The sequence below is a fragment of the Biomphalaria glabrata genome, chromosome 4 (genome assembly GCF_947242115.1).
Source record: "Biomphalaria glabrata chromosome 4, xgBioGlab47.1, whole genome shotgun sequence".
NCBI lineage: Eukaryota > Metazoa > Mollusca > Gastropoda > Planorbidae > Biomphalaria > Biomphalaria glabrata.
In genome coordinates, this window is record NC_074714.1 from 29571243 (window position 1) to 29596149 (window position 24907).

Below are 24907 nucleotides of genomic sequence, written 5' to 3' on the forward strand. Positions count from 1 at the left end.
TTAAGTAGCTAGTATGACAAAAAATACTTAATTTAATAATACAATTTTTTCTTCAAACATTTTTTTTACAAAAAATACAGAACCGTTTGCATAAATGTATTAAAATATGCCAAAAAATCACATCCCCTACTAAACAGTCTCTCTTGTTTTTTAATATTAATAGTGAATAGTCCTAAAAATGGAGTATTTTTAATTAGAAAAATGCTGATCACTCAACATACAAATGAGACGCGGTGGCTGAGCGGTAAAGCGCTTGGCTTCCGAACCGGGGTTCGAATCCTGGTGAAGACTGGGATTTTTAATTTCGGGATCTTCGGGCACCTCTGAGTCCACCCAGCTATAATGGGCACCTGACATTAGTTAGGCAAAAGTAAAGGCAGTTGGTCGTTGTACTGGCCACATGACACACTTGTTATCCGTAGGACACAGAAACAGATGAGCTTTACATCATCTGCCCTATAGACCACAAGGTCTGAAAGGGAAACTTTACTTTACTCAACATACAAACACTTTTGCATAACACAAGAAAAAATGCATGGTCGTCTTGTCATTACTTAGTACACATACAAAATTAGGCTAGGTCTACACTGACCAGTTTGTTAGAATGTCAAAATGTCTATTTACTTTTTTACATTTTTAGTATAGATCTATATAAATGTAGCAATGACTGTGAAAGCCTATAGAAGAATAAAGCAATGCGATTGGTTAGATCTAGATCAGCTTTCAGTATTGTTGAAGGGAGAGACATAAATGATTCCTAAAAATAAAATCTCATAATCCATTTTTTTTTTAGAGATGTCAAAGGTTAACTAATTAAAGTTATCTAATTTATTAAATATAATTGTTTTTAAGCATGTAAATAATAAAAGGTATTATAATGGTATATTAAAGCTTTTTATGAGGAATAAGTCATTAACTCAAATTTGAAAAATCATCATAGATTCACTTAAGGAAAATTATGGAGTGATTTTAAAATATTTCTTTAACTATGATTCCAATTCATATCAACATTCAATTCATTACAAATATCAAAAAAAAAAAAAAAAAATTTGATTGATATTCAGAAAATACAATTTTGAGGAAAATATGATTTTTTTGGATCTTCTCAGACTTATTGTAATCTTCAAGTACAAGTCTGTTATATGCTTGTCTTTGATCATCATCACAGAGATTCCAAGTTTAATTATATATATATAAACAACAAAAAGGACGAAGTATTTAGCACTGTCAACATGTCTTGTAATATTTTTAAAAAGTATTGCTTTTCTGAATGCTTAATTAAATGTGGTTACAAAGGATGTCACAATAAAGGGGCTATCAATGGGGTAAAAGTCCCATTGTCTTATTTACAAAAAAAATGGAAAAGGCTTTGAAAACTTCTCATTAATGGCTCAGTTGGCTGTTTCACAAGTATGTTTGGGAAAAAAATAAAGAATAAAGGGACAATTGGTAAAAAAAAAAAGCCGTTGTAACAGAAGGTTAAATCAGAAAATCCTTTGGACCTATTACCAGCAAGTGTGCTCCACAAAAATCAAGACATTGTGGGTGTAGATCTACTCATTAAATAAATTATTATATATTATATTCAAAATAAAAAAATGTCCTTTCCTTGTTTAATTTTTAGAAAAAAAAAATAGTTAAAAAAAAAAAACATGAGCTTAAGTGTCTTTGTATGAACAAGGGAATTTAATTAGGCCTAGATCTAAATTTTGTTCTTGACCAAGCAAATTTTTTAAGGGAAAAAAATTTCATCAAAATAATGTATACTTGTAATATCCTAACCTCGTTCACTGTAAGTGCCCAGACTTGCTTGTGTTTTACAAAGCTTATACCAACTCACTCTGTCTGTCTGTCTTGTAAAAAGTGTGTTCAAGCTATTTCTCCCACACCCATTTTCAGATTAAGTTTAAACTTCACACAATTATTCAATGACATAGACAAGACTTGAACCAATAAAAAAAAGTAACCAGTTAGACAATTAATTACTAGTAATTAATTATTTTGTTTAATAGCAACAAGGGAAACTAACACTTCAGCATTCACATATATGGCTAAATTTGTTGGGTTTAGTCCCCTTAATTAATTGTTAACACTTTTTTTCTTAAAAAGGATTTTTTAATATTTTTAGTATGTCCAGATAATTTTTTTTTATTATATATTATAAAGAGTTTATGGAAATACTGCATTGTAGAGCATTAGAGCTACCAACAGGTAAATTATCTTTAAATATTTAATTATATTATATTTAATTATAAACAGTTTAAAAACTTTGATTTCTATGTTTAAAAAAAAGACAAGCAGAACAAAAGCAACATTCCACCTGAAAAAGTCACAACTGCTGTTCAATATATAGCCATGTTTTTTTATGAGACATTGCATATATATTATGTGTTGAATTACAAATATTTTTTTGTTAAATTCTGGATCTTCTCAGAATTATTCTTATCTTCAGCTTCAAGTCTCATATATGATTGTCTTAGATCATCATCACACAGATCTACTATTTCTAGAGTTAATTGTCTTTATATTAAGCTTTATTTATTATTTTATTTATTTATGTTTTAGAATGTTACCTGGAAGTTCTGGATTTTCATGTTCTTGTGACAAAGGCAATTTTCGATTCATGGAAAGAGCCCAAGAAAATGACCTATTTAGATTAATATTTGTAATAACAATTAGATACACATAAGTATAAATAAAACTTGCGAATATAAATAAAAAAAATAAAGGAGAGAGCAAAATCTAATTAGTAAATTAAAAATAATACATAAACAGCAGAAAAGTATGTATGTTATTAACAACTGGAAATAAGAAATATTATTAAAAATATTTTTCAATCCATTTCCTCACGGATAATAAATATTATTATTAGTATTTTCAGTTTTAAATATACCTTAATTCTTTTTCTCCTAATTGATGATACCATCGTTGATTTGAAATTAAATTAATGATTGTTTTTTTTTTAAACTTTACTTTGATTTATATACAAAGAGCATGCATTCCCATTTTATTTTATACCAAATAAAATTCTACTAAGAAACAAAAAAGTTATTGAAGCTTAATCATAACAGTGTAGTGAAATGCTACTGAGCAAAATAAAGAATCTATTCGAAACGTGCAAAATATTTACGGAGAGAAAGCGTGAAAACATTTTAGAAATGATCTCGGTAGGTATTGAGGGCAATAGTATCAGATAATAAATGAATAAAACTTCCCAAAGCTGATTGAAATGGGAATATATTTTACAATTAGCAATATAAATATATTCACTACATAAGCATTTGTGTGTTTGTTTGAAAGTGTGTTTTAGTGCATCTATCTTCATGCTATTCGACCAGCTGATTGATGTACTATTGATCTTTCCAAATGAACTAATTAATGTTTAAAACCAACATACTAAAATGTCAATCATGATAATTCAGAATAGGTTTTTAAATCCACCTAAGTTAAAAAAGCAGAATATGAAAATCTTTAATTAAGGAAGATAAATGTCTGAAACTGTAATTATTATAGTGGATCAAAACCCTGCCAATGGTGGAATATCAATAGGTGGATTTAAATTAAAATATTTTATTTATAATGTAATAAATTGTAGGCTGAAAGGTTTCTACGCAAACTAACACATTGATTAGCTATTAATAAAGATAAAAATAATTAAGGTTAAATTGGAATTTAAAAAAGGAAAGATAGAATTTAGTATTACTAAATTAGAATACAAATAGAAATGTGAAAACTAGCACATGTTGTACAATTTAGTCTCAAGGGTCATCATTGGCCTACTGCAATAAAAAATCTTTTTCATCCAGTAAATTAGGTACAACTGTAAGAGATGTATGGATAATGTTTACAATTGTTGTGCACAACTTTAAAAAGTTCTTTTGTTTTAGAACCAAGAAGACAAGCAAATATATATATATGTAATAACTATGTGAATACTTTTTACATGCTCAGATTCAAAGATAACGCATTATATTTTAATTACCTTTATTACTTTTAAGGTATTAAAATAGTTGGTTAATTATTTCTTAAAGAAGAAAGACATAGGACATTTTTTTAGATTTTAACCAAGGTTACAGGCTAAAGGTAATCATTATATTACAAGAAATGACTGTTTCTCTGAAAGTAGACATACTGAAAAAGAGCGGTTTGACCTCCACATGAAACAAATTTCTGAAGCATCAAATGAAATGGTTGTTTTTTTTCATCAAACAACATTGGAGCAGTAAATCCAGCTGCACAAACCAAAAATGTCATTCTGAAATACAAATGATAAATGATTTAAGTTTTTTTTCTAAAGCCTTGTCAATAAATATATACAAACTACTATATAAAGCCAAAATTTAACATGAAATGCTAATCACCATGTAAATATTGATAGCTAAAATTTAAAAGACATGAGAAAAAATGGGTATCATAGCAAAAATGATTCAAATAATAATTAATCAGTATGATTTTTTTTTACTCTATTCATAAAGCAACTGCCTCATAAGGGTATTTAGCAAAATTCCTCAAAATGATTGAGCTTATTATTTCACATGTAGAGACCAATGCTGGGAAAGATAGTGTATTCCTAATGCTATCAATCCACATTAAAGAACGCTGTACAGCAGGGATGTTTATTTTCTCCAACACTTAGCTTTTTTCAGTATCATAAATCATTGCTTGCACAAAATATCTGTCAGCTTTCTTAACCTATTAGCTCCTTCTGCAGTTAAGAATGTTTTCTCGTTTTTGTCTTAAACCGCCGTAGAACATTTCTAAAATCCCCTTTTTATTATGCATGCTATAAACATTTTAAATAAAAGATTTCTTCTAGTTTTGTTGCGAGCTTGATTAAAAATCATTTTGGACATTACTAATTCTAATTTTAGTGAAATCAGGAAGATTCTTTATTGCTTATAGAATCTTTTAAATAAACAAGCAAATAGTCCCTATACTTATGCCCCACCTGGGAAAATTAGTATCTTTGAAGCTTTTTTTATATTCATAAGGTATTAAAACTATTTTTTTTAAACTAGACATAGCATTCAATTTTTTCAAGTTTGTTTTTTATTACTATTAGATAATAATTTATTTTTTTTCCCCGTTAATTTTTAAGAATTTTTTTCATTTAGTTACACCTCATTGCTTAGGGAACGGAAAGAGGAGCAATTAGGTCAAGCAGAATACATACTACATACTGCTCATTATAATGTCTCAAAATAAACATTCTCAGATTATTGTTACACTGTTTCTCGATGTTGACCACAGTAGTCTATTTACCCACATAAAAGTGATTACATTTCCCTGTTAAAAAACATTTGTAATGCTGCTTAACTATGGACTAACCATCAACATTTAAAGAAAAAAGAATAATACCCCAGAAATCTCGATATTTACTAGTATCCACCAATTACTGTGAACTGCTATTCTCTTAAAGTCACTTATCACGTTATAGCATACTATTCAATGATATATCAATGTTCAGAGAGATAATCATTTATCTAATGCTAGAAGTGATTTAGTCAAATTCTAACAAAGTATGCTAAAATAAGCCTCTCGCCTTCCAAAAAAAACATCTGTGTGTACCAAACACTTGTCATATTTCTTCAGTAAGGTTTTCATACCAGGGTGGTAAGGCTTCTCCATTCTTAAACCAAAAGTGCCTATGCTCCATTATGGTCATTAGATGCCAAGACTACACTACAAATTACGATATTCTGGAGAATGCCATTTGCAAAATTTAAAAGCAATGCTCTTTTACTCAAAAGCAGTGCTAATTATGCCAAAGATACCGTTTTGTTGGTGGTGGTGGGACCATATGCATATGGTTAATTTGAAAGCTGAAAAAAGCATGTATTAACCTAAAAATTCTATAAGACCAGCTGTTGTTTACTGGCATAGAATACAACACCTTACAGCTAGTAGTTGTTTTTTTTATTTAAATATTACATTCTTATTCAATTACTTACTTGATTTTTGAGTCTGTCTGAAGCTATTTAGAAAGATTGTTTTGTTCAACAAAGCTTGGATGTGCCTCAGAAGATGCACAATAATTACAAGATTTTAAGAGAGTTAACCAGTTTTTTTTTTAATAAATTTTCTATTATATTAACCCACAGATTTTGAATACCATACCTTAATTTTGGCTGAGAAACACAAGGTGGAGGCTGAAATGATAATCCACCTGCCAATAACTTAGTCAATGCTAATGCTACAGCTCTTGCTGCTGGGGATGGAATGGGTGGAGTTGGGGGTGGTTGTTGTGATCTACGCTGTCTTACAGGTGAGCCAACACATAATTTGACAAGCAAAACAAAAAGCTCAGAGAGAGCTCTTCCTAATCGAGAAGATAATGTCAACAATGGTTTCAACTGCCTGAGCTGGGCTTGCATGGCAGGAGAAACCTTTTTTTTCCCTTCTTTTTCTTCTGTTCCTGAGGTCATTGCTAAAGGATTTGGAAGGATATCAGATTCAATAGATGTCGATGAAGTAGATGTGGTCACAATAGGATTTATAGATTGATTATGTTCATTTGCTCTATAATGCGGCATTCCAGGCTGAATCAGATTTTGGAAATGACCTTCAGATGTATCCATCCTTTCATCCCCTGTTGAAAGGGTTTCCATTGCAACACTAACACCATTGCTTCCTGTTTCAATAATACCATCATTTAATCCACTTGGTTCTATTTTGTTATCAACAGAAACTTCACTTGCTTTACTTTCTTTGCTTGCCTCAACTTCCACATTTTCATTCTTCTCTCGAGCATCTTTACTTAAAAGTTTGTCCAAATCTGCTCTTCCAAATGGACAATCAGCTGGTAAATAATCTTCATTACATAAAGCCAACAGAACAGTACTCTCCCAAACAAGAGAGTTATATAGTGAGCTTAAGCCTTTCAAAACTTCTAATCCTAAATCTGATCCCCAGTTATCTATCGAGATAGTGCGAATATCAGTCTGTAAAAAAAAAAGTAATAATAATATAAATCAAAAATTGTTTTTTCATTAAGTTATACAGGTAAAAAAAGAAATGATGTATTTAAAACATAAGTGACATTTAAGTTTACCTGCCCCATCCTGCACACGTGTACAAACATAGCAATGTATGCATGTGCTGCAGCAAGTGCATGGAGAAGGGGGGTAGCAGTGGGAGATAATGTAGCATCAGGCATGTGTGCACAATTAGCAAGTTCATGTAACAAAACAGAGCCTCCTGGAGGCTCTAGTGGTTTATGCAGTGGCTCTAATTTTTGAAGTACTTCATGCATCTGTAAAAGACCTTGTTTGATCACTTTGGGTTCCCTAGACAAAGTCTGAAATGTAGAATGTAAATGTTTATTTAGGCAAAATGTTCACCAACAACTGGTACACTGACAACTGGTACACAGAAAAGCAGCATATTGTTTATATTCTCATTATATGTTCAAGTTGTTTACATTCAAAGTGTAAGCAGGAAATTGTTTCTATTATTTCCAAAAGTTCAGCACAGAGTGAGTAAGTTTGTCTTACAACAAGCCAGATGAACAATTTCAATGGATCCCAAGTTAATTATTGGTTTATTATTACTTTCTCCATGCACAAAATTTAAATTATGTAATGTTTCTATAAACAGTTCATATCCAAATTTATATTCATGTTTTTCTAACATAGTAGATCAATCTGAATCTCAACTTACTAAAACAGATTTGCAAGCACTAGAAACAGCTTGACAAGCTGTAGATGATGGGAAATCTATTGGTAGATTTGGTAATCCTAGAATACTCATCAAAGGTTTGAGGCCATTTTGTGCTACAAATTCTTTGCAATGATCATCAGTTGAATTGTTGCTTAAAATTGCTTCTACAAATTTCATCTGAAATAGTATTAAATTGATATTAAATGCTAAAATATAAAAAATTTTCAGTATAATATAAGGAATATTTTTTTAAAGAAGGGAAATTTCATTACTGTAAGGCTTAAGTATGCATACACATCTAATACTCTTACATTTTTTTGTAAACCTAGAAAGTCTTACAGAATTAGTATCTCAGCTAACTCCATATGTTTTTCATTCTAAAAAGTTGTTTAAATTCTTTGCTACAACTTAGTGGACATGGGATATCTATTTCTTAATAATATCAAGATTACACAAAAAAAAATTGACAAAGATTTACTGAAGTCTTAAAATTACAAAAAATTAATTCCCAATAAATGTTTGTTCTCATTAAGTTACTGTCAGCTTATATTAAAGTTCAAAAAAACAAATGATTTATAATATAGCTGTTTTTATTTAGCATTGATTTATCTTGTAGATTTATAAAGAAATCTCACAAGGTTCAAGACAATGCAACAAAAAAAAAATACATATCAAGAACATAAATGACTAAATTATTCTAGCTTACCACATTTAAAACATAATCCATAAGAGGAATAGCTTGCCGGTCGTGCAGTCTAAATTAGATACAAAAAAAAAGACATTCCTAATATAAGAAGAAGATAAACATATAAAAAGTATAAAATAATAACAACCAAGTCTTGAGAGAAAAAGAAATTGTGAAGCATCAAAAATATATGCTTGTCATACCCAACTTAAAATTTTTTTAAACAGCTTTTATACTTTTGGTGGGATGGTAGAATGATTCAGCCATTCAGGTCCAGAATAATAAAATATTTTATGTTTCAACCATATTTGTTTCCTGTTCCTTAGAAATAAAGTCTAAAATATACCCATATTATCTTTTGGAACTGCTTCTATCAGTCATGGAGGAGCCCCCACTGTCTCATGATTGTAACTGTGGGCTCACTGTCAAACACATTCTCCTTGGCTGCCTCAGATACCAGGACATTAGAAGAAAATATTTTTATATGAACAACCTTAAAACACTGTTTGACAGCGTAGATCTTGGGAAAGTACTCGGTTCCAAAGTTCATATATAAGAATTATTGTAAATATATATATATATATATATTTGAATAAATTCTTATTAACTAACAAAACATTTTTCAATACATGAATTATAAACTTATTTGAACACCAAATCAGTAACCTGTACAGCTTTTAACATTCCTAATGTATTTGTTAAATGGAAAAAAAAAAAGGGGGGGGGGGGGGGTCCTTGAAGAAAGTAAAAAAAAAAAGTTCCCCTTTCAGACCTTGTGATCCATATGGTCTAAATTGTGCCTATGTGCCATAAAATCTAAATACAAATATGTCATGGGATGTTTAATTTTTCCTCATTTAGATCAGCATTCAGCCAGATTTAAACATATCTTTGAATGCATTACTTAGTAGAATTGGATATCAAAACGAAATTTAACTGGTTGCCATTGAAAGGATCAACTTAAACCAATGCCCGTATAGATTTTTTCATAGATTTTTAAGGTATTGGAAAGCTTTATTTTGATAAAATACTACAAACTTTGTAACTATCAAATGTTGCTTCTACTTTTATTTTTTAAATAAATGTTATGACAATGTAAAAAAAACAAAAAAAACATTTGGAACTTTTAGCAGATTTTCATTTCATATTAATGTAAACATTTTAAAAAATATTTTTTGGACACTATACATACTGCATAGAATCTTGCTGTGATGTTGAAGGAACTGCTGGTTTTATATGTGATGAACTTAAGTGTGTTGAAGCAGTTATTGATGGTGGCATATGGGGCATTTCAGCCTCTTCATCTTCTTCTTCATCTGAAGAACTAGCTTCATTAGACTGGGGAGATCTAACACAAGATGACTGTACTAAATTCTGATCAACTTTTGGCTGCTGTTTCTGGCAGATGAAATGAGGCTCTTGTCCCATTATGCATATCTCTTCTAAAAGCTGAAAAAAGTTTTCATTTTTTAACTTCATTTCAAATAAATAGAAAGAAAAAGGCTTAAGTTATTTAAGAAGGTGAAAGAATTCTCCAAATACTGTTAATTTCAATTTCACAGGGAAGTAATCATACAAAAGGTTTTGTACAGGATTTGAGTTTGGAAAACAATAGCCAATTTCACCAATATTATAATTATGGATATATTTTAATTAATTTTTTATTATTTTCTAAATCAGAAACTTTTTGAAAATGAGATTATTAACAAAACGTAAGTCATGTGCTACTTTATGTTGACTAACTACTGCAAGGTAAAAGCTCTGTTTAAAAATTTTAATGCTAAACAAATTAGGGGTGCACCAGATAGTACTTTTTAATATTTGGCCAGAGCCGGATATTGCTGAATAGTAAAATAAAAATATTCGGCAGGAGCCGGATACCTAAATGTCTTGTAAATAGCTTATGTTACTGAACATTTTACAAAACTGTTAAATAACATACCTATATTGGTATTATTATTTTCCTTCTATATACCTTATTGTTTTAAACTCTGTTACTGATTGATTTATTCAAGCTTAACAGTATTTAAAAACAGATAGGCTACAGGCCTATCACAAATTATTCTGTGTAGCAGTGTAGCATAAGTGTGTCTGTGTGTATGTACGAGGCCACCAACTGTAAAGGCTGAGGGTGGGATGGTCAATGTAAAATATGTAAGTATATATTTAACTAGGTACTAATGTAAATCTCTCAAAAGTTAAGTGCAATCTGGCTTGTAAAGTGGTTGGATGTATGTATTTCAGACCAACTTCTGTGTGAGTGTGACCTCTAGAGAGTGCTTACGTCCATTATATCTGCCTTGTGGCCACCTGTCAATAAATGAACTCAATGTGATGGACAAATAAAATAAAAAAGGGTGGGGGTTAGGGTTGTTCATCTATACCTCTGGAAATATACCTGGTTACCCTTGTAGAGGTGTGGTTTGTAGTCCAGCCTCCTAATAAAGATTAACTACAAAGTAAACAAACTCAGTTCCCTTGAAAGATGTGACCTCTCAATATGCTGACATTAAACCTACGTCTATGGTATTTATCCTGTTGTCACGTGTGTTTCAATAAACTCAATGTGATGGACTAAACAAATAAATCGGGGTGGGAGTTGTTCATCTCTACCTCTGGAGATATACCCGCACAGCTAGACAAATGTCAGGTCAGCATGACGTAGTCAAGGAATCTTAACATGTTAACTAACCCACTCAAAGGTCAAGACAAAAAGAAAAAATGTGCCAGCCATTGCTGCTCTGTATGTAAAGCGCATTTATGATGTAAAGTTTCATTTCTATTTATATTAAAACGCCTTGTCTTTATAATATATGATGTTTGGTGCATATTCATTAAGGCTCTATTTTTAAGCACATTTTTTTAATATAAACTTTAATACATTATACATCAGACATTAATGGAACGAGGTCCACTTTATGCATATTAAATAGGTGTACTTTTTATTATTTGGTCAACTATCCGGCAGTGATATTCGACCGGAGCCGAATATGGCCGAATAGTGAAAAAAGGCTGAATATTCGTCAGAAGCCGGAGCTACTATCTGGTGCACCCCTAGAACAAATACCCTGTCATATCATCATTATTCAACACAAATACAAAGTGTGAACATTTATTTCATTAAAAAAAAGTTTCATTACTTTAATAATCGCTTTGGTGGCATCAGTTCGTAAAGATGGTTGATGTCTCATTAGCTCATCCATTGCATTGCCAAGATTACTTGCGGTGTCTCCTTTAAATTAGGACACAAAGCATTGATAATAAAAGATAGAAAAACTACACTCCTGTTAGGTTAGTAATCAACAAAACAGTAATTAGAAAATATAACATTTAACAAATCAAATACAAAATTTAACCAAGATCTGAGTATACTTTCAAAATGTTCATAGCGTAATAGGTATTACTTTTAAAGTTTCTATTCACTTTCTTTAAACTTTTAAACTATGTTTAAAATATTCAATGACTGGCACTTATGATTTATACAAATAACATTGTGGTGCAGGGCATCTACATACATAGCTATGTATAATTTAGAACAATAAAACATAACTATTTAGTACCAAATGTATCAGAACTGCGTCGCCTTCTCATAGCAGGCAAATAATCAGGTGATAGGAGAACTTTAAACAGACGATCAAAAGGTTTACAGGCAACAAAAGCTTCTAGACCACGAGCATTAAGACAAAGAGCACTAAAGACATTGGGTAATGAAGCAAGAACTTCTCTGGTTGCTGGAACCTTAAATGAAAACAAAAATAATAATTACAATGCAACATATTTTTTGGTTTTGTTTATAATAGTATACAAAAATTACTTAAAACAATTTTTGTAATCATGTCGAGCCCAGAAATGTCTTATATTTCTTTTTTCACTCAAGAGAAATCCATTTTTTAATGTTCAGGTAAGAAGAAATCTATGTCTATTTCAGCTCCAATCATTACATTTATATCATCGATATTGAAGTATAGGATTCTTAACAAGTTTGTGAAGCCTAAACACTTTCCTACTTAAGCCAAATTAAGCTATAAATTTAGAAGTTGAATGGTGAAACCTATTTAACAAGATTTCTAAGATTTAGTACTAATGTTGGCTTAAAAATTAATAGATTTCAATAGAAATCCACAACTCATAAAAGAAATCATTTTTAGCAAGCATTTTTACAAAACTTGTTTTAAAAATATCTTATAATAAAATGATTTTGTCAAGCAAAATTCATTAAAAGAAATTATTTAACCCTCAAAATGCTTGGGGCCACAATCAGGCTTGATGTAAACAGAAATTCGAAGGGGTGAGGTCACAATTGTGGCTTCGTATATATACAGTGGTTTCTTTTGTATTTTCTCAGTAATTAGCTGCAAAACCGTACATATCAGTTTACTTCCTTCACTTCTGACTTTGAATTTGTAAAGGACGCCAAGTTAATTTCTTTCTAGACTTTTTTTAATCAATCAAAATGAGTAATGACAGTGAAGTTGAATTTCCAAATCTGAATAAAGACAACCTAACTGACGATGAATTTATGGCTTCTGATTTAGATGAAGATTTATCTGGTGCGTGCAAATTATACGGATTATTAGATCTAGATCTAGCCTTCATGTGTAGCTATCTTTTTTTTTTCCTTTTTAACTAATTTTTTTAGCCAGAGATTATTTTTATTTGGGGTGATAAAAAATAACTAATAGAAGCGTGGCACCTCAAAGTGTTTGTTTACATTATTAGATTTAGATTGATATTAGTAAGCTTTAATTTAAAATATTAGTGATATTACTATTATTAGATCTAAAAGGTCTATCTATAATATAATAATTTAAGTACCGGTATAATTAGTCTAGATCAATATCTTAAGATTTTTTTTTTTCTTTCTCTTCAGAATCAGATTAGCAGAATCTTTTACACCCTCTGCTGAAGAATGGAGACATATTGATGATCATGATTGTGGTCCCAGGCCAGTTTTATTTACAGCCCACCCAGGCCCAAAACATGCACTAGCTCCAGATGCAAAGCCTGTGGACTATGTCAACCTTTTTTTTTGAGGGATGACAACGTAAATTTGGTTGTCAATGAAACCAATAAATACGCCAGACAATTCATTGAAGATAACCATAAAAACCTGGAAACCACACCAAGATCTTGTGTCCACAAATGGACACCTATCTAAAAGGAAGAGCTTAGAGCATTTTTAGGAGTAACAATGAACATGAGATTAAATAAAAAGCCCAACTATAATGCATATCGGGACTCATGCAATCTGAGCCAAGAAACACCTTGGTTCCCTGTTCACATGAACCTATCAGATCATTTTAAAATGTCTACATTTTGCAGACAACACTCTGTTACCAGAGAGAAATGATCTTGGTTTCACGCTTTTAAAGGTGCAGGAACTGATAAAGCATTTCAATGCTAAATTTAGATACTTTTACCACCCCACTCAAAACGTCAGCATTGATGAAAGCATAATTGGGTTTAAAGGGAAAACCCCTCATATCCGCCAGTTTATGCCTAATAAGAGACTAACTAAATTCGGCATTAAGTTGTGGTGTCTGTCAGACAGTGCTAATGGCTATCTTTGCCAGTCTGAAATATATGGGGGTGGTCAAGGAAGAAGAATCGGCAATGGCAGGTCTTATGCTTATTATTAGGCTTATGACTGCAGCAGGTCTGTTAAACAGAGGACACCACTTAGGGATAGACAAATTTTTTACCTCCATCGAATTATTGGCAGAACTTTTTACTGAAAACACTACAGCTACAGGAACTGTTAGATCTAACAGAAAAGGGCTACCAGATGTTTGTGTTAAAACTAAATTGAAAAACAAGGAGCTCATTGCTGCCAGAAAAGGTAATCTGCTTTGCTTGGCTTAGGAGGATAATAGCAGAAACTTTACATGTATATGGCTGAATCTTGAAATGGACGAATAATTTTTTTTTTCCTTGTTTGGAAGAGCTATTCTAAACAGCTACATTATTTATCACAGCAACACATCTGACAGACCAAAGGTACAATTTCATCATGTCTGCACTAGAGAGCATGACATCAAACTTTGTACCCCAAAAAGTGATAGTCGAAAACACACTAGAGTAGAAATGGAAGCTGCAACAATGGGTCCAACACCGCTAACCCAGACAGTAGCAGGTCATCCAGATAATCAAACTTCCAGTGGGGAAAAAACGACAGTGTGTTGCTGGTCATCAAACTCGTGTCAAAACTGGGTGGGAGTTGCACAGGATACAAAGTTGGACTATGTCCTGAGTATTTGCTAAATATCACAGACAGTTGTAAATTATCATTTTTTTCTTTTACAACTAATATATATGTGTGTATATATTTTTTTCTTAAACTTTTCTAAATGTCGTGTTTTTTTTTTTTTCAAGTTTTATAAGTTGTGATTCTCACGGATTAAATTTTTGTTGTGCTTTTTAAAAAAATGGTTTGTATTTTTAAAATAATTTTTTAATAATATATGTTAATTTTCTGGAGTTAATTAAATTCCTTATTCAAATAGCTTTTCAAAAATGTATATGTTTAATAGGCAACAATATATAGTTTAGCTTCTAAAAGAAAAATGAGCGAGTATCCAATGTTTGTGAACACAAGAATTTTAATCAGACTTTTCAATGCACTCTGTAAAATAGCTCAGCACTGTGAGGGTTAATGTAAACAAAATTTAGTTAAGTCTGAAATGTACAGGATTGAAGAAATACTGGTACATGTAATTTTGTAGATTATAGTAGTTAAGGAAAGAAGATTAACTTCATTGATATAGTTTTTCAGCTTTCTTTGTCCTATGGTGTGTGCTTCCTTTTGATAACTTGGGTTCTGTGTGGGTTTTGATGAAAAGTGATGCTGTTCCACAAGTTTTATTAGCTATGTTACAGGTTGTCATTTGGTTGCAGTAGTTCTATCACCAGAGTTAGTAGCACGTTTTTCATAACCAAATTCAAGGAGCTTAAAGAGCACAAAAAAACGGTTGGCACTGAGGCTCTGCCCAGGAGCTTGCTGGGGAAACTTACACCCTCATCCAGTCCATCATGGGATGCAATGTCTAGAAAGCTGGGTTTTGTTTTTATAATAAACAAAACTATAAATGATAATTATTGGATAGAAATTGGGGAGTCTGGTTAAAATTTTAGTAAAATCTGCAATTTTTAGGGAAAATTAGAGGATTTGAGATTCTTTTAGGAGAAAAATATTTTTTAGGAGATTGAACCCCTGCCATCACTTCAATACAGTAAAATCTGTTTTTTTTGCTTTATTATGGAACTTTACGTGTGGGGTGCAAGATATTGTTGACATAGTTGCTTTGTTACTTGACCAGTTGACAGTAAGGTAAAGAGATAAATACCATAATGTTTATCTGTTGAACTGGTTATATTCTTGATACAGTCATCCTCCACATCAAAATCTATTTAGCTGACTTAAGAGGCTCAAGTTCTCTCTTCCAGAAACCCTTCCAGAAACCCTGGACTAAATCTCTGCTATTGTATGTAAGGCATATATACATTATAAGGTAGATCAATAATTTAATTTTATTGATTTGTGCAGTATATTTAATGAATATTTTTTTTAGCATTAAATGACATGTAAATTTCAATCAGATCTTTTATTCTTCATTTTACAAATGCAAGGTATGGTACTTTGACGTCTCTAATTGCCTATGTTGTGGTGTCCTTATGTATTGCATCTGATGTTTTTACTCTATAAAATCTTGTTTGTTATGGACATATCCTAGAGTCCTAGCAGTGTGGTCATTTAGAAATAACAAGGGCATTTCTCAAATGTTTATATTCTATGATACAATGTTGGGCAATGCAATGTTGAACCAGTGATGGGCTAATGATGGACCAGAGAGTTGAGAATCATTTCAAATTGTAAGTCATCATATGACTGTGAGATGAGGGATACCTCATTTTGTTGATATTTACAACAATGTATTATGCTTAGCAACATAATTTTATACTGCAGATATATACAAAATACATTTTTTTGACATTTAGAGGGGGAGAACTTTTTTTTTTTTTGCATTTGGCATTAACTTTATATTTATTCAAAACATTCTGAACATGATATAAAAATGCTTTTATTGGTATTCTGGTAACATTTCTCTCAAATTATAAAGGATTAATGTGTTTATATAGTAAAACATACTACACATTAGAAATACTTCAGAAGTTTGTGCTAAACTCTTGTTAATTAACTAATCTAGGTGCTAAAATATTAACTTTTTTTTGCCAGCAGAAATTCAAGTATATGTTGTCCATATCTATCCAATCTACTCTCTTGATCTAATCCCAATGAGTAGATTTAGGTCTAGACCTAGACAAGGGGAAATCAAGAGTAAGGAGTAACATCTTGAATTTCTCAATATATATCTACTACTTCATCTGGAGCTATTTCTCAATATATATCTACAACTTCACCTGGTGCTATTTTTCTTCCATTTCTTTTGAAACATAACTTTAGAATTTTCCGTCACAAAACGCATATTGTTGGCAAAATGAATTTCATAATTCTGAACCTTTTCATAAAATTCACACCAATGAACTTTAGTATTGTTTTGTTGTTCCTTAAGAAATGAAGAAGTCCGTGACCAAACAATCCAAAACATACCATGACCAACAGCTATCAGTAAATTCAAAGGTTGTTCAATTATATTATTACTAGATATTAACTGCAGCCCGCAGGTCTTATCTTGGCTATTACTGATATAGTCACTGATTTAGTGCATTAGAAACGATTAAAGAAAATAATGAATGCATAAATTCATGATTTTAAAAAAGTTATGAATGGAGCTAAAAATAGCTAATTGACCTTAATTAAATTTTTTATGAAAACATTGGCAAACGAACATAGATCTAAGTAAAAATGCTTTAGAAAAACAAATTTAATGTTAATTTGATTAAAATATGAAATGAATGAACTATAATTAGTATGTTAATATGTTTAATTATAAAACTATCTTTACGAAGATAGCTGAGAGCTGAAATAGTGTTTTAGACCTAGGAAAAGAGAGTTTCGTAACATTTCGGTCTGCGCATACGTGACCTTTTCTATTAGATTACGCGAATGAATGAAACTATTAGAATACGGCTTCACAGCTCTAGCGAATGAATGTATGAAAAATGCTTTAGAAAATCCTATTTGAATGTTAATTTGATCAAAATATGAAATGAATGGACTATAATTAGTAGGTTCATGTGTTAAAGTATAGAACTATCTTTGCAAAGAGAAGTTATATCATCTTAAAGTTGAATTAGAGTTTTAGACCAAGGAATGGAAAGATGTGTAACATTACAGTATTGTCTAATGAAAGAATGTTCATCAGGAAATCTGAATTCGCAGATATAAGGAACAAATTTGTGTAAAAAAGTCTTTGAAACACAAATTTGAAGGTTAATTTTATTATATAATGAAATCAATGGACCTTCTTTTGTATTTTCGTGTGTCAAAGTAAAAAACTATCTGCGCAAAATTAGATCTAGATCTAAATCCTTTCGATCTTTTCTCATGTCATTATAGTAAACATGGCCTAGATTTATAAGATACTATACTTTCATAGAGTTGGTCAACTTTTTTTTTTTGAGGGTCTTATGTTTGTTTTAGGGCTACAATACATATACTACGGTCTAAGTTAGTACCCAAAGAACATTTCTGCCAAGTTTTATCAAGATGGGTCAAACGGTTTTGATTTCTATTCATCATACATACGCCTTACTTTCTATTTTATAGTATAGATTATATCATAACAAACATAACATATCTTTATTGATGACCAGTGATGAGCCAAATATAGGTGCACAAATAATAAGCTGTGGAAAGGAGCTTTCACTTGTGAACTGTTAAAAAGGAAGTGTGTTTCATCATTTACGCTGGTGAAATTCATGGGACAAAAACTGTTGGGGAGATTGGGGGAGGGAGGAAAATTTATCAGAAAAAAAAACAACTTGCAACATTATGTTTCAGTAAGAAAATAATTACACTGCACATGATATTTTTCAAATAAAAGTGATTCATTGCTATTTACATAATGTTTGCCTGAATAAAAAAAACAACTTCCATGTTTTAACTGTGGTATTTAAAACAACCCATATGGATGTGCGGCACGTAACGAAGAGTCTAATCCCATCATTGTAGTCATGGCCAGAAATGTATAAATTTCATAGTTAGAAACTGGTTTCCATTTTGTAAAAATGGATGTCTTGCATGCTGGAGTGTTTATTTTTATTATGTAGACTGCATAACTCTTTATTGCATCAACAAGATTATCAACAATTGCGGAATCTAGTAGAGTAAAGCTCAGTTGACTCAGAATTGAGTAAGATCATGTTGACACCTGTATATACCACATTGGCTGAAGTAGATCTAGACTTACTGGAAGGAATAAATCTAAAATTGCTTTGTTTTAGTACCCATCAAATTTGTTTAAAACAGGCCTAGATCTAGATGTATTCTTTGTGTGAATAGGTCTAGTTTTATGAGAAGGCGTGGCTGGTTCATCAACTGATGAACTATCAGATTCAGATCTAGAATCTAGATCTAACAATGACACTAGAACTATCACTACTGGGTATCACTATGAACAGATAAAACAAAATCAATGTCATCTGAATCAATAAGGTCTTTTACTTGTTGATCTGAATATAATTTAGATCTACACGTTTTAGTAGACCTTCAGATGGGCAGGGCTCCATTTCCATTTTAACACAAACAAAAAAAAAAAAAAAAAGACGACTTTCAAAACGCTCTGTAATATTAAAACCATGTTGAAGGAAGTAAACAGTGAACTCTTCTGCAAGAGGAAATCGCGTAGATTTAGAATATAAGCATTTAAAATTATTAACCAAGAATAGGAACGAAACAAAGATGTTTAACTGCACCGACGACAATGTTGACGCTTAATCGGCTTTAACAAAAATGGCCGACGCTATTATCGTCGCTTGGGAGATAAAGAGTTAATATATATATATATATATGAATTAATGGCCACTTACATCCTTGATTAGCAGGGCCTGCAAAACAACATCTGTTAAGCCTTTATCTTGCAATGAAGACAATAAAGAAGGCTCTTGAAAAACATATACTGTGACAACATCAGTAGCTGGATATAAGTTTATACTTGTTAAAAAAACTACACAAAACATGTAAATGATGTATTCTAAAAATTAAATCTAATTATAACATTTGAAAAAATACCTAGTAGGAACAGAGAAGGCCCATAGTATTCAGAATTACTTATAATATGTTTCAGAGATTTTGGAAGGGAGCCATCCATCACTGTAAAAAAAAAAAAATTAATTAAATTGATTTTTAAAACGTATTACATTCATAAAAAAAAAACATTAGAAGCTCATGTTGTATTTTAGCTGTAAAGTAAGGATGTTTTAGAAACTCAAATTTTTTTATAGATTAAATATACAATATAGAAAATTCTTTTATAGAATATATATTGATAAGAGAAAAATATTTTATAATTCCTTAATTCTTAATATGTGAAATAATACAACCAAATTTTAGGTTTGGGATAAATACATTTCATTTCTTTGCTGCTATATGTTGGGATAATGGTGACTGGTTGCTGATTAGTAAAGCTTCCTAATTGATGGAATTTTGAATTTCAGGAAATTTAGTCCATTATTTAGGGAAAGTAACGAAGGTAGCTACTATTCTGGCTAACTGATACTCTTGTTAACCACAAACCATAGAAACAGATTAGCTTTATGAAAGCATTAAATGTACCATGGATCACATTACAATCAATTAATATTAAAATAAGCAGTTAAAAAAACAACAACATAATATTAAATGAAGAAGGACAAGCCAATAAATTGGCAAGTGTGATATTTCAGCTAAGAACTAAGAAGTGCAAAACAATAATCAACACTGATAATATAGACTGATAATGATTCTCATGGCTTTGTTAACATACTTAAGCTCAGGACACACTTTAAAATATAGGTCATAAAAAAAGACTAAGATAACATTCACTTTCATTCAGAGAAAAACATGTCAAAACATCATTTCATCATTAAATTCCATGTGTAAATATATCTGTAAATAGATGGTTTTATACACTAGACCAGCATTTTCAGAAAGGAGTATTTTTGTATTCATCATTATTCCTCTCATCATCATCTGTTCCTTAACTTTGTGGTGGGAGTGTGCTGAAACATTTCAAGTAAACCAATCCCTCCACTTTTCCTGGTCAGCAGCTGTAGTAGAGGTCCATTCTTTTACCTTGTCCAGTCAGCTTTTCTTCATGCTGCCTCCACTGTACTGATGTTACTCTTTCAGATATTCCACAATTTGCTCATGACAGTGGATGCCAAGCTTAAACAGGTTTTTGGTATCTCTTTTATTGATCCTTCATCTCGTTATGTTTGACCCTAGGGCAACTTTTACTGTTAGGTCATTCAACTATACATAGCTAGTCAATCTTGATCTACATTCCAGACCTAGCCTTAGCAGCCTTAGGACAATACTAGTCTATATTCATTTTTACAGATAAACAATACTAAAAAAAATTATATAAAATGGGAAAAAAAATCCCATGGTGGATGATTTATTGGATGAAAATCTACTATTTCTGATGTAGAGATTTATGTATATCTAGAGATAATAGCTTAGGTCTAGTCAATTTCAATCTACACCTAGCCTTATCATGCCTTATGATTACACTAGTTCTAGATCTAAATACTATATACATAAATACAAATCTACTTCATCCAACGCTAAATCTATACCTATCAGACCTACTCTCAATCAAAATCTTCATTATCACTATTTATTTGTGATAAATTTTAGAATCATTATAAATTTTCTTAAGTAGTAATGTGAATGTGTCTTGGACTACTGTAGCCATGGCGATGTTTTTTACAGATCAACAATTGGCGAAGCAGGACGTTTTGGCGCGAAGGTCGTTTTGGCGCGAAGGTCGTTTTGGCGCGAAGGTCGTTTTGGCGCGAGCCGGTTTGGCGACAGGACGTTTTGGCGCGAAATACATTATGTACGTTTATTGTATTATTTCTTTTAAAAGAATTATTCATATCTATGTTTTGCATGAGTGTTTGTGTTAAGACATATTTTTCACGTATTAATGTAAATGTGTGTTTGTTTTTCACATCATTTTCTTTAATAAACATTTTGGCTTGTGTATGTGTGTTTATTAAGAGGCACACTTTTATTTTCAAAAAAGTTTTTTAAGATATTACGTTAAAATTAAAAACAAAAATCGCGTGAAAGAGGGGAGGGGTGGAGGAAAGAGTATATAAAAGGAGTGAAATGTGAGCAGAAGAGAGGGGCCGGGATAGGTGTTACATGTAATGACCATTCCCAAGGAGATAATCGCCAGACGCATCACGCCAACGACCAGTGCTCGGTGCTGGTCTTGTCTTCATTTGTTTAACTCTACCTGCGTCAATGCGAGATGTGTCACCCAAATCAGCCCTACCCAATTTCTCAAAATATATCTTTTCACGTTAGAGTTTGTACTGACCACATTCCGTGTCTTGATCTTTACTATGTGTGGAGTTATTGTCGTCATTCAGCGTAATAGAGCTTTAGATGCTAACATGGTTTTTGTTATATTAAAGTGTGGCACTTAGCTAGTTCGTATATTACACTAATGTCAAATAAAAAAAAATCTTTTGGAAAGAAATCCAAAAATGTCATCCAGTGTGATTAGCAGAACTCACATATAGCATGTCATTACAATTCAGAGATCTAACTTATTATAGGCCTATATTCATGAAATAAGCAAAACCTTTATAATTAAAAAAAAAAAAAATTCGCTGAACGGTGTTAGAATTCATACTATACATACAATATTATGGTAGAGTGAAATAAACATTGTTATAAAAGCTACGCGCTTGTTAAATTATCGTCAAATGATATCTCGCGCCAAAACGTCCCGTCGCCAAAACGGCTCGCGCCAAAACGTCCCATCGCCAAAACAGCGGCGCCAAAACGTCACGTACCGACAACTGGATAGAACATAAGGTGAAGAACTCTTTTATAGAGAGAAAATAGTTCAAGTATGGCCTATTCCGATTAAAAGCTTATCTAAAAGTCTATGAAGTTCTGTACCAGTTTCTTTTAGCATTGAAGGCATTTTTCATTTAACAGTGTGATGTTAAATATATGTTCAACAGTTATGCCTGTTCTTTGAAAGGACTTCCTTAGCTTTTCTCTTCAGTCTGTGACTGTAAACACATCTAGCTAACACCTTATTTCCACACAAACCATCCAGATTAACTATGTGACATGCAACAGAGAATAAATTGCACAGCTAAATTGACTAGATCCTGTTTCATGGCGGATAATAAATAGCAGCACTACCAGATTGACTATATATGATTTCCTTTGAGGTTCATATCTAGCATCAACAAAGTGAAAAAAAAAACAGATTTCCCTGGAGCTCGCATAGGCTGCGACCATGATATGGTCTTGATGAGTGTGAAATTGCAATCAAAAATCAAAAGCCTACTAGCTCACACATTAAATATGACATTGAACAATTTTAAAATCCAAACGTTGAATTGTTTGAGGCCACCATAGTAATGAAATTTGAAGCTCACAACCTAATACAAAAGGACATTGACTCACAGATATTGTATACAGTATAACATGAGTCAGCCTCATAGTCAAGGGGAAAAGAAAAGGAAAATTAAGCCATGGGTCACAAATGGAATCTTTGATTTATGTGGTGCAAGAAGGAGCTAAAAAAGAAAAAGAAGATTAATTCCTTGCTGGCAGAAGAATATAGTTCAACCAACAAAGAAATATGCAAGAAAATAAAGTTGTTAGAAGAAAAATGGGTCAGTGACAAGTGCGCTATAATCAAAGGAAGCTTAAAAGTTGGCAATAGCAAAAAAATATGCAAAACCTTCAATCCTGTAACCAACACAAGACAAACTAAAACCACAATGAAGAAGCAGATGTGCTTTGAGGGTGGGCAGAATATTGCAAAGATCTGTATAACTTCCAGATTAATCCAAAATGCAGCCTAATTAACAAAAACATTGGAACAACAGAGACCTTGGCATGGCTCCAATACTATAGTCAGAAATAGAGGAAACAATATGATCACTTAAAGGTAGCAAGACATAGAATTGATAATATACCATCAGAACTTTTGAAACATGGCAGCTCTTATAAAACTAAATGTTTTCCGATTATCTGCCAGAAAGTAATGGACAAAAAAAAAACGGCCAAAAGAATGGACCTAATCTTTAATTATCCTATTGTACAAGAACAGAAACTTAAAACAATGCCAAAACTATAATTTTTATAATGTTTATAATGGTTTATAGTGTACATCACATATCAAATGTACTCTTCCTGAATGCAAAAGTTTTATTTCAATTTCACTTTCCAAAAGCAACCACAGCTTTCTTTAATTTTCTTTTAATTAAAATGCATAAATACTTACAGTGCCTGATGCTTTCAGCAAATGACAAATCTGGAATGGCTTTTTTCATAAAGTTAAGCATTGACTTGAGAAGAGCTGCCCTTTGAGCAAAACAATGTTTTCCTTAAATAAAGAAAAAAAGTTAAAATTAAAAAAAATTTTTTTGTTAAATATATATTTGTACAATAACACAGGTTTAAGTAGTTAACTAATATATATATATTTATATTTGGAGCCGAATATTGCCGAATAGTAAAATATGATATTCAGCAGAAGCCGAATACCTACATGTCTTGTAAATTGCTTGTTGCTGAACATTTTACAAAACTGTTAAATAACATACCAATATTCTTATTGATTTTTTTCCATTCTATATACCTTATTGTTTGAAACACTGTTACTGATAGATGAATTAAAGCTTAACAGTATTTATAAACAGATAGGCCTAATTAACTTATCTGTGTAGCATGAGTGTGTGTTTATGTATGAGGCCACCAACTGTAAAGGGTGTGTGGGTAAGGGTCAATGTAAAATAGGTAAGTATATATTTAACTAGTTACTAATGTAAATCTCTCAAAAGTGCAATCTGGCTTGTATAGTGGTCGGAAGTATGTGTTTATCAATTTTTTATTTTATTGTGCAAAGAATATATGTAAGAAACATTAAATGCAAAGAGCGTATGTAAGAAACATCTTCCTTAATTATTACTAATTTTATCGTGATTTATTTTTTTATTGAGATTTATATCCAAGCAACTCGGCACACATGAAGAGCTGTGGTCTCTAGTCAAGCCAAGTGATTGAGATTTTTCTCTAAATAAACTAACTTATTGTCAGGTTATCCGTGTAGGGGAGTGGCTTGAAGTCCAGCCCCCAAATTAAGATTTACTACTAAGTAAACAAACTTAGTTCCCTCGTGTGACCTCAAGAGAGTGTCTATGTCCATTGTATCTGACGTATATCACCTGTCTATCAATGAACTCAATGTGATGGACTAAACAAATAAAAGTTGTTCATCTCTACCTCTGGAGATATACCTGGTTACCCGTGTAGAAGTGTGGCTTGAAGTCCAGCCCCCTACTAAAATTTACAACCAAGTAAACAAACTGAGTACCATCGTAAGGTTGTGACCTCCAGAGAGTGTCAATATGCTGACATTA

The 24907-nt window shown here is 31.6% G+C and overlaps 1 protein-coding gene across 5 annotated transcripts in view; it reads right to left on the reverse strand.

Moving 5' to 3' along the window:
* LOC106053306 (E3 ubiquitin-protein ligase HUWE1-like) overlaps positions 1 to 24907 on the reverse strand; it is a 192890-nt gene that overhangs the window by 109726 nt on the left and 58257 nt on the right. For all 5 annotated transcript variants that reach the window (XM_056026466.1, XM_056026467.1, XM_056026468.1 and 2 more), the window contains exons 18-29: positions 23770 to 23871; positions 19536 to 19616; positions 19334 to 19440; positions 11905 to 12082; positions 11485 to 11576; positions 9537 to 9793; positions 8366 to 8414; positions 7660 to 7836; positions 7052 to 7297; positions 6118 to 6941; positions 4133 to 4255; positions 2574 to 2647 (exon numbers count right to left, since the gene is read on the reverse strand). In XM_056026466.1, the coding sequence (XP_055882441.1) occupies positions 2574 to 2647; positions 4133 to 4255; positions 6118 to 6941; positions 7052 to 7297; positions 7660 to 7836; positions 8366 to 8414; positions 9537 to 9793; positions 11485 to 11576; positions 11905 to 12082; positions 19334 to 19440; positions 19536 to 19616; positions 23770 to 23871 (2310 nt within the window). The remainder of the gene's footprint in view (positions 1 to 2573; positions 2648 to 4132; positions 4256 to 6117; positions 6942 to 7051; positions 7298 to 7659; positions 7837 to 8365; positions 8415 to 9536; positions 9794 to 11484; positions 11577 to 11904; positions 12083 to 19333; positions 19441 to 19535; positions 19617 to 23769; positions 23872 to 24907) is intronic.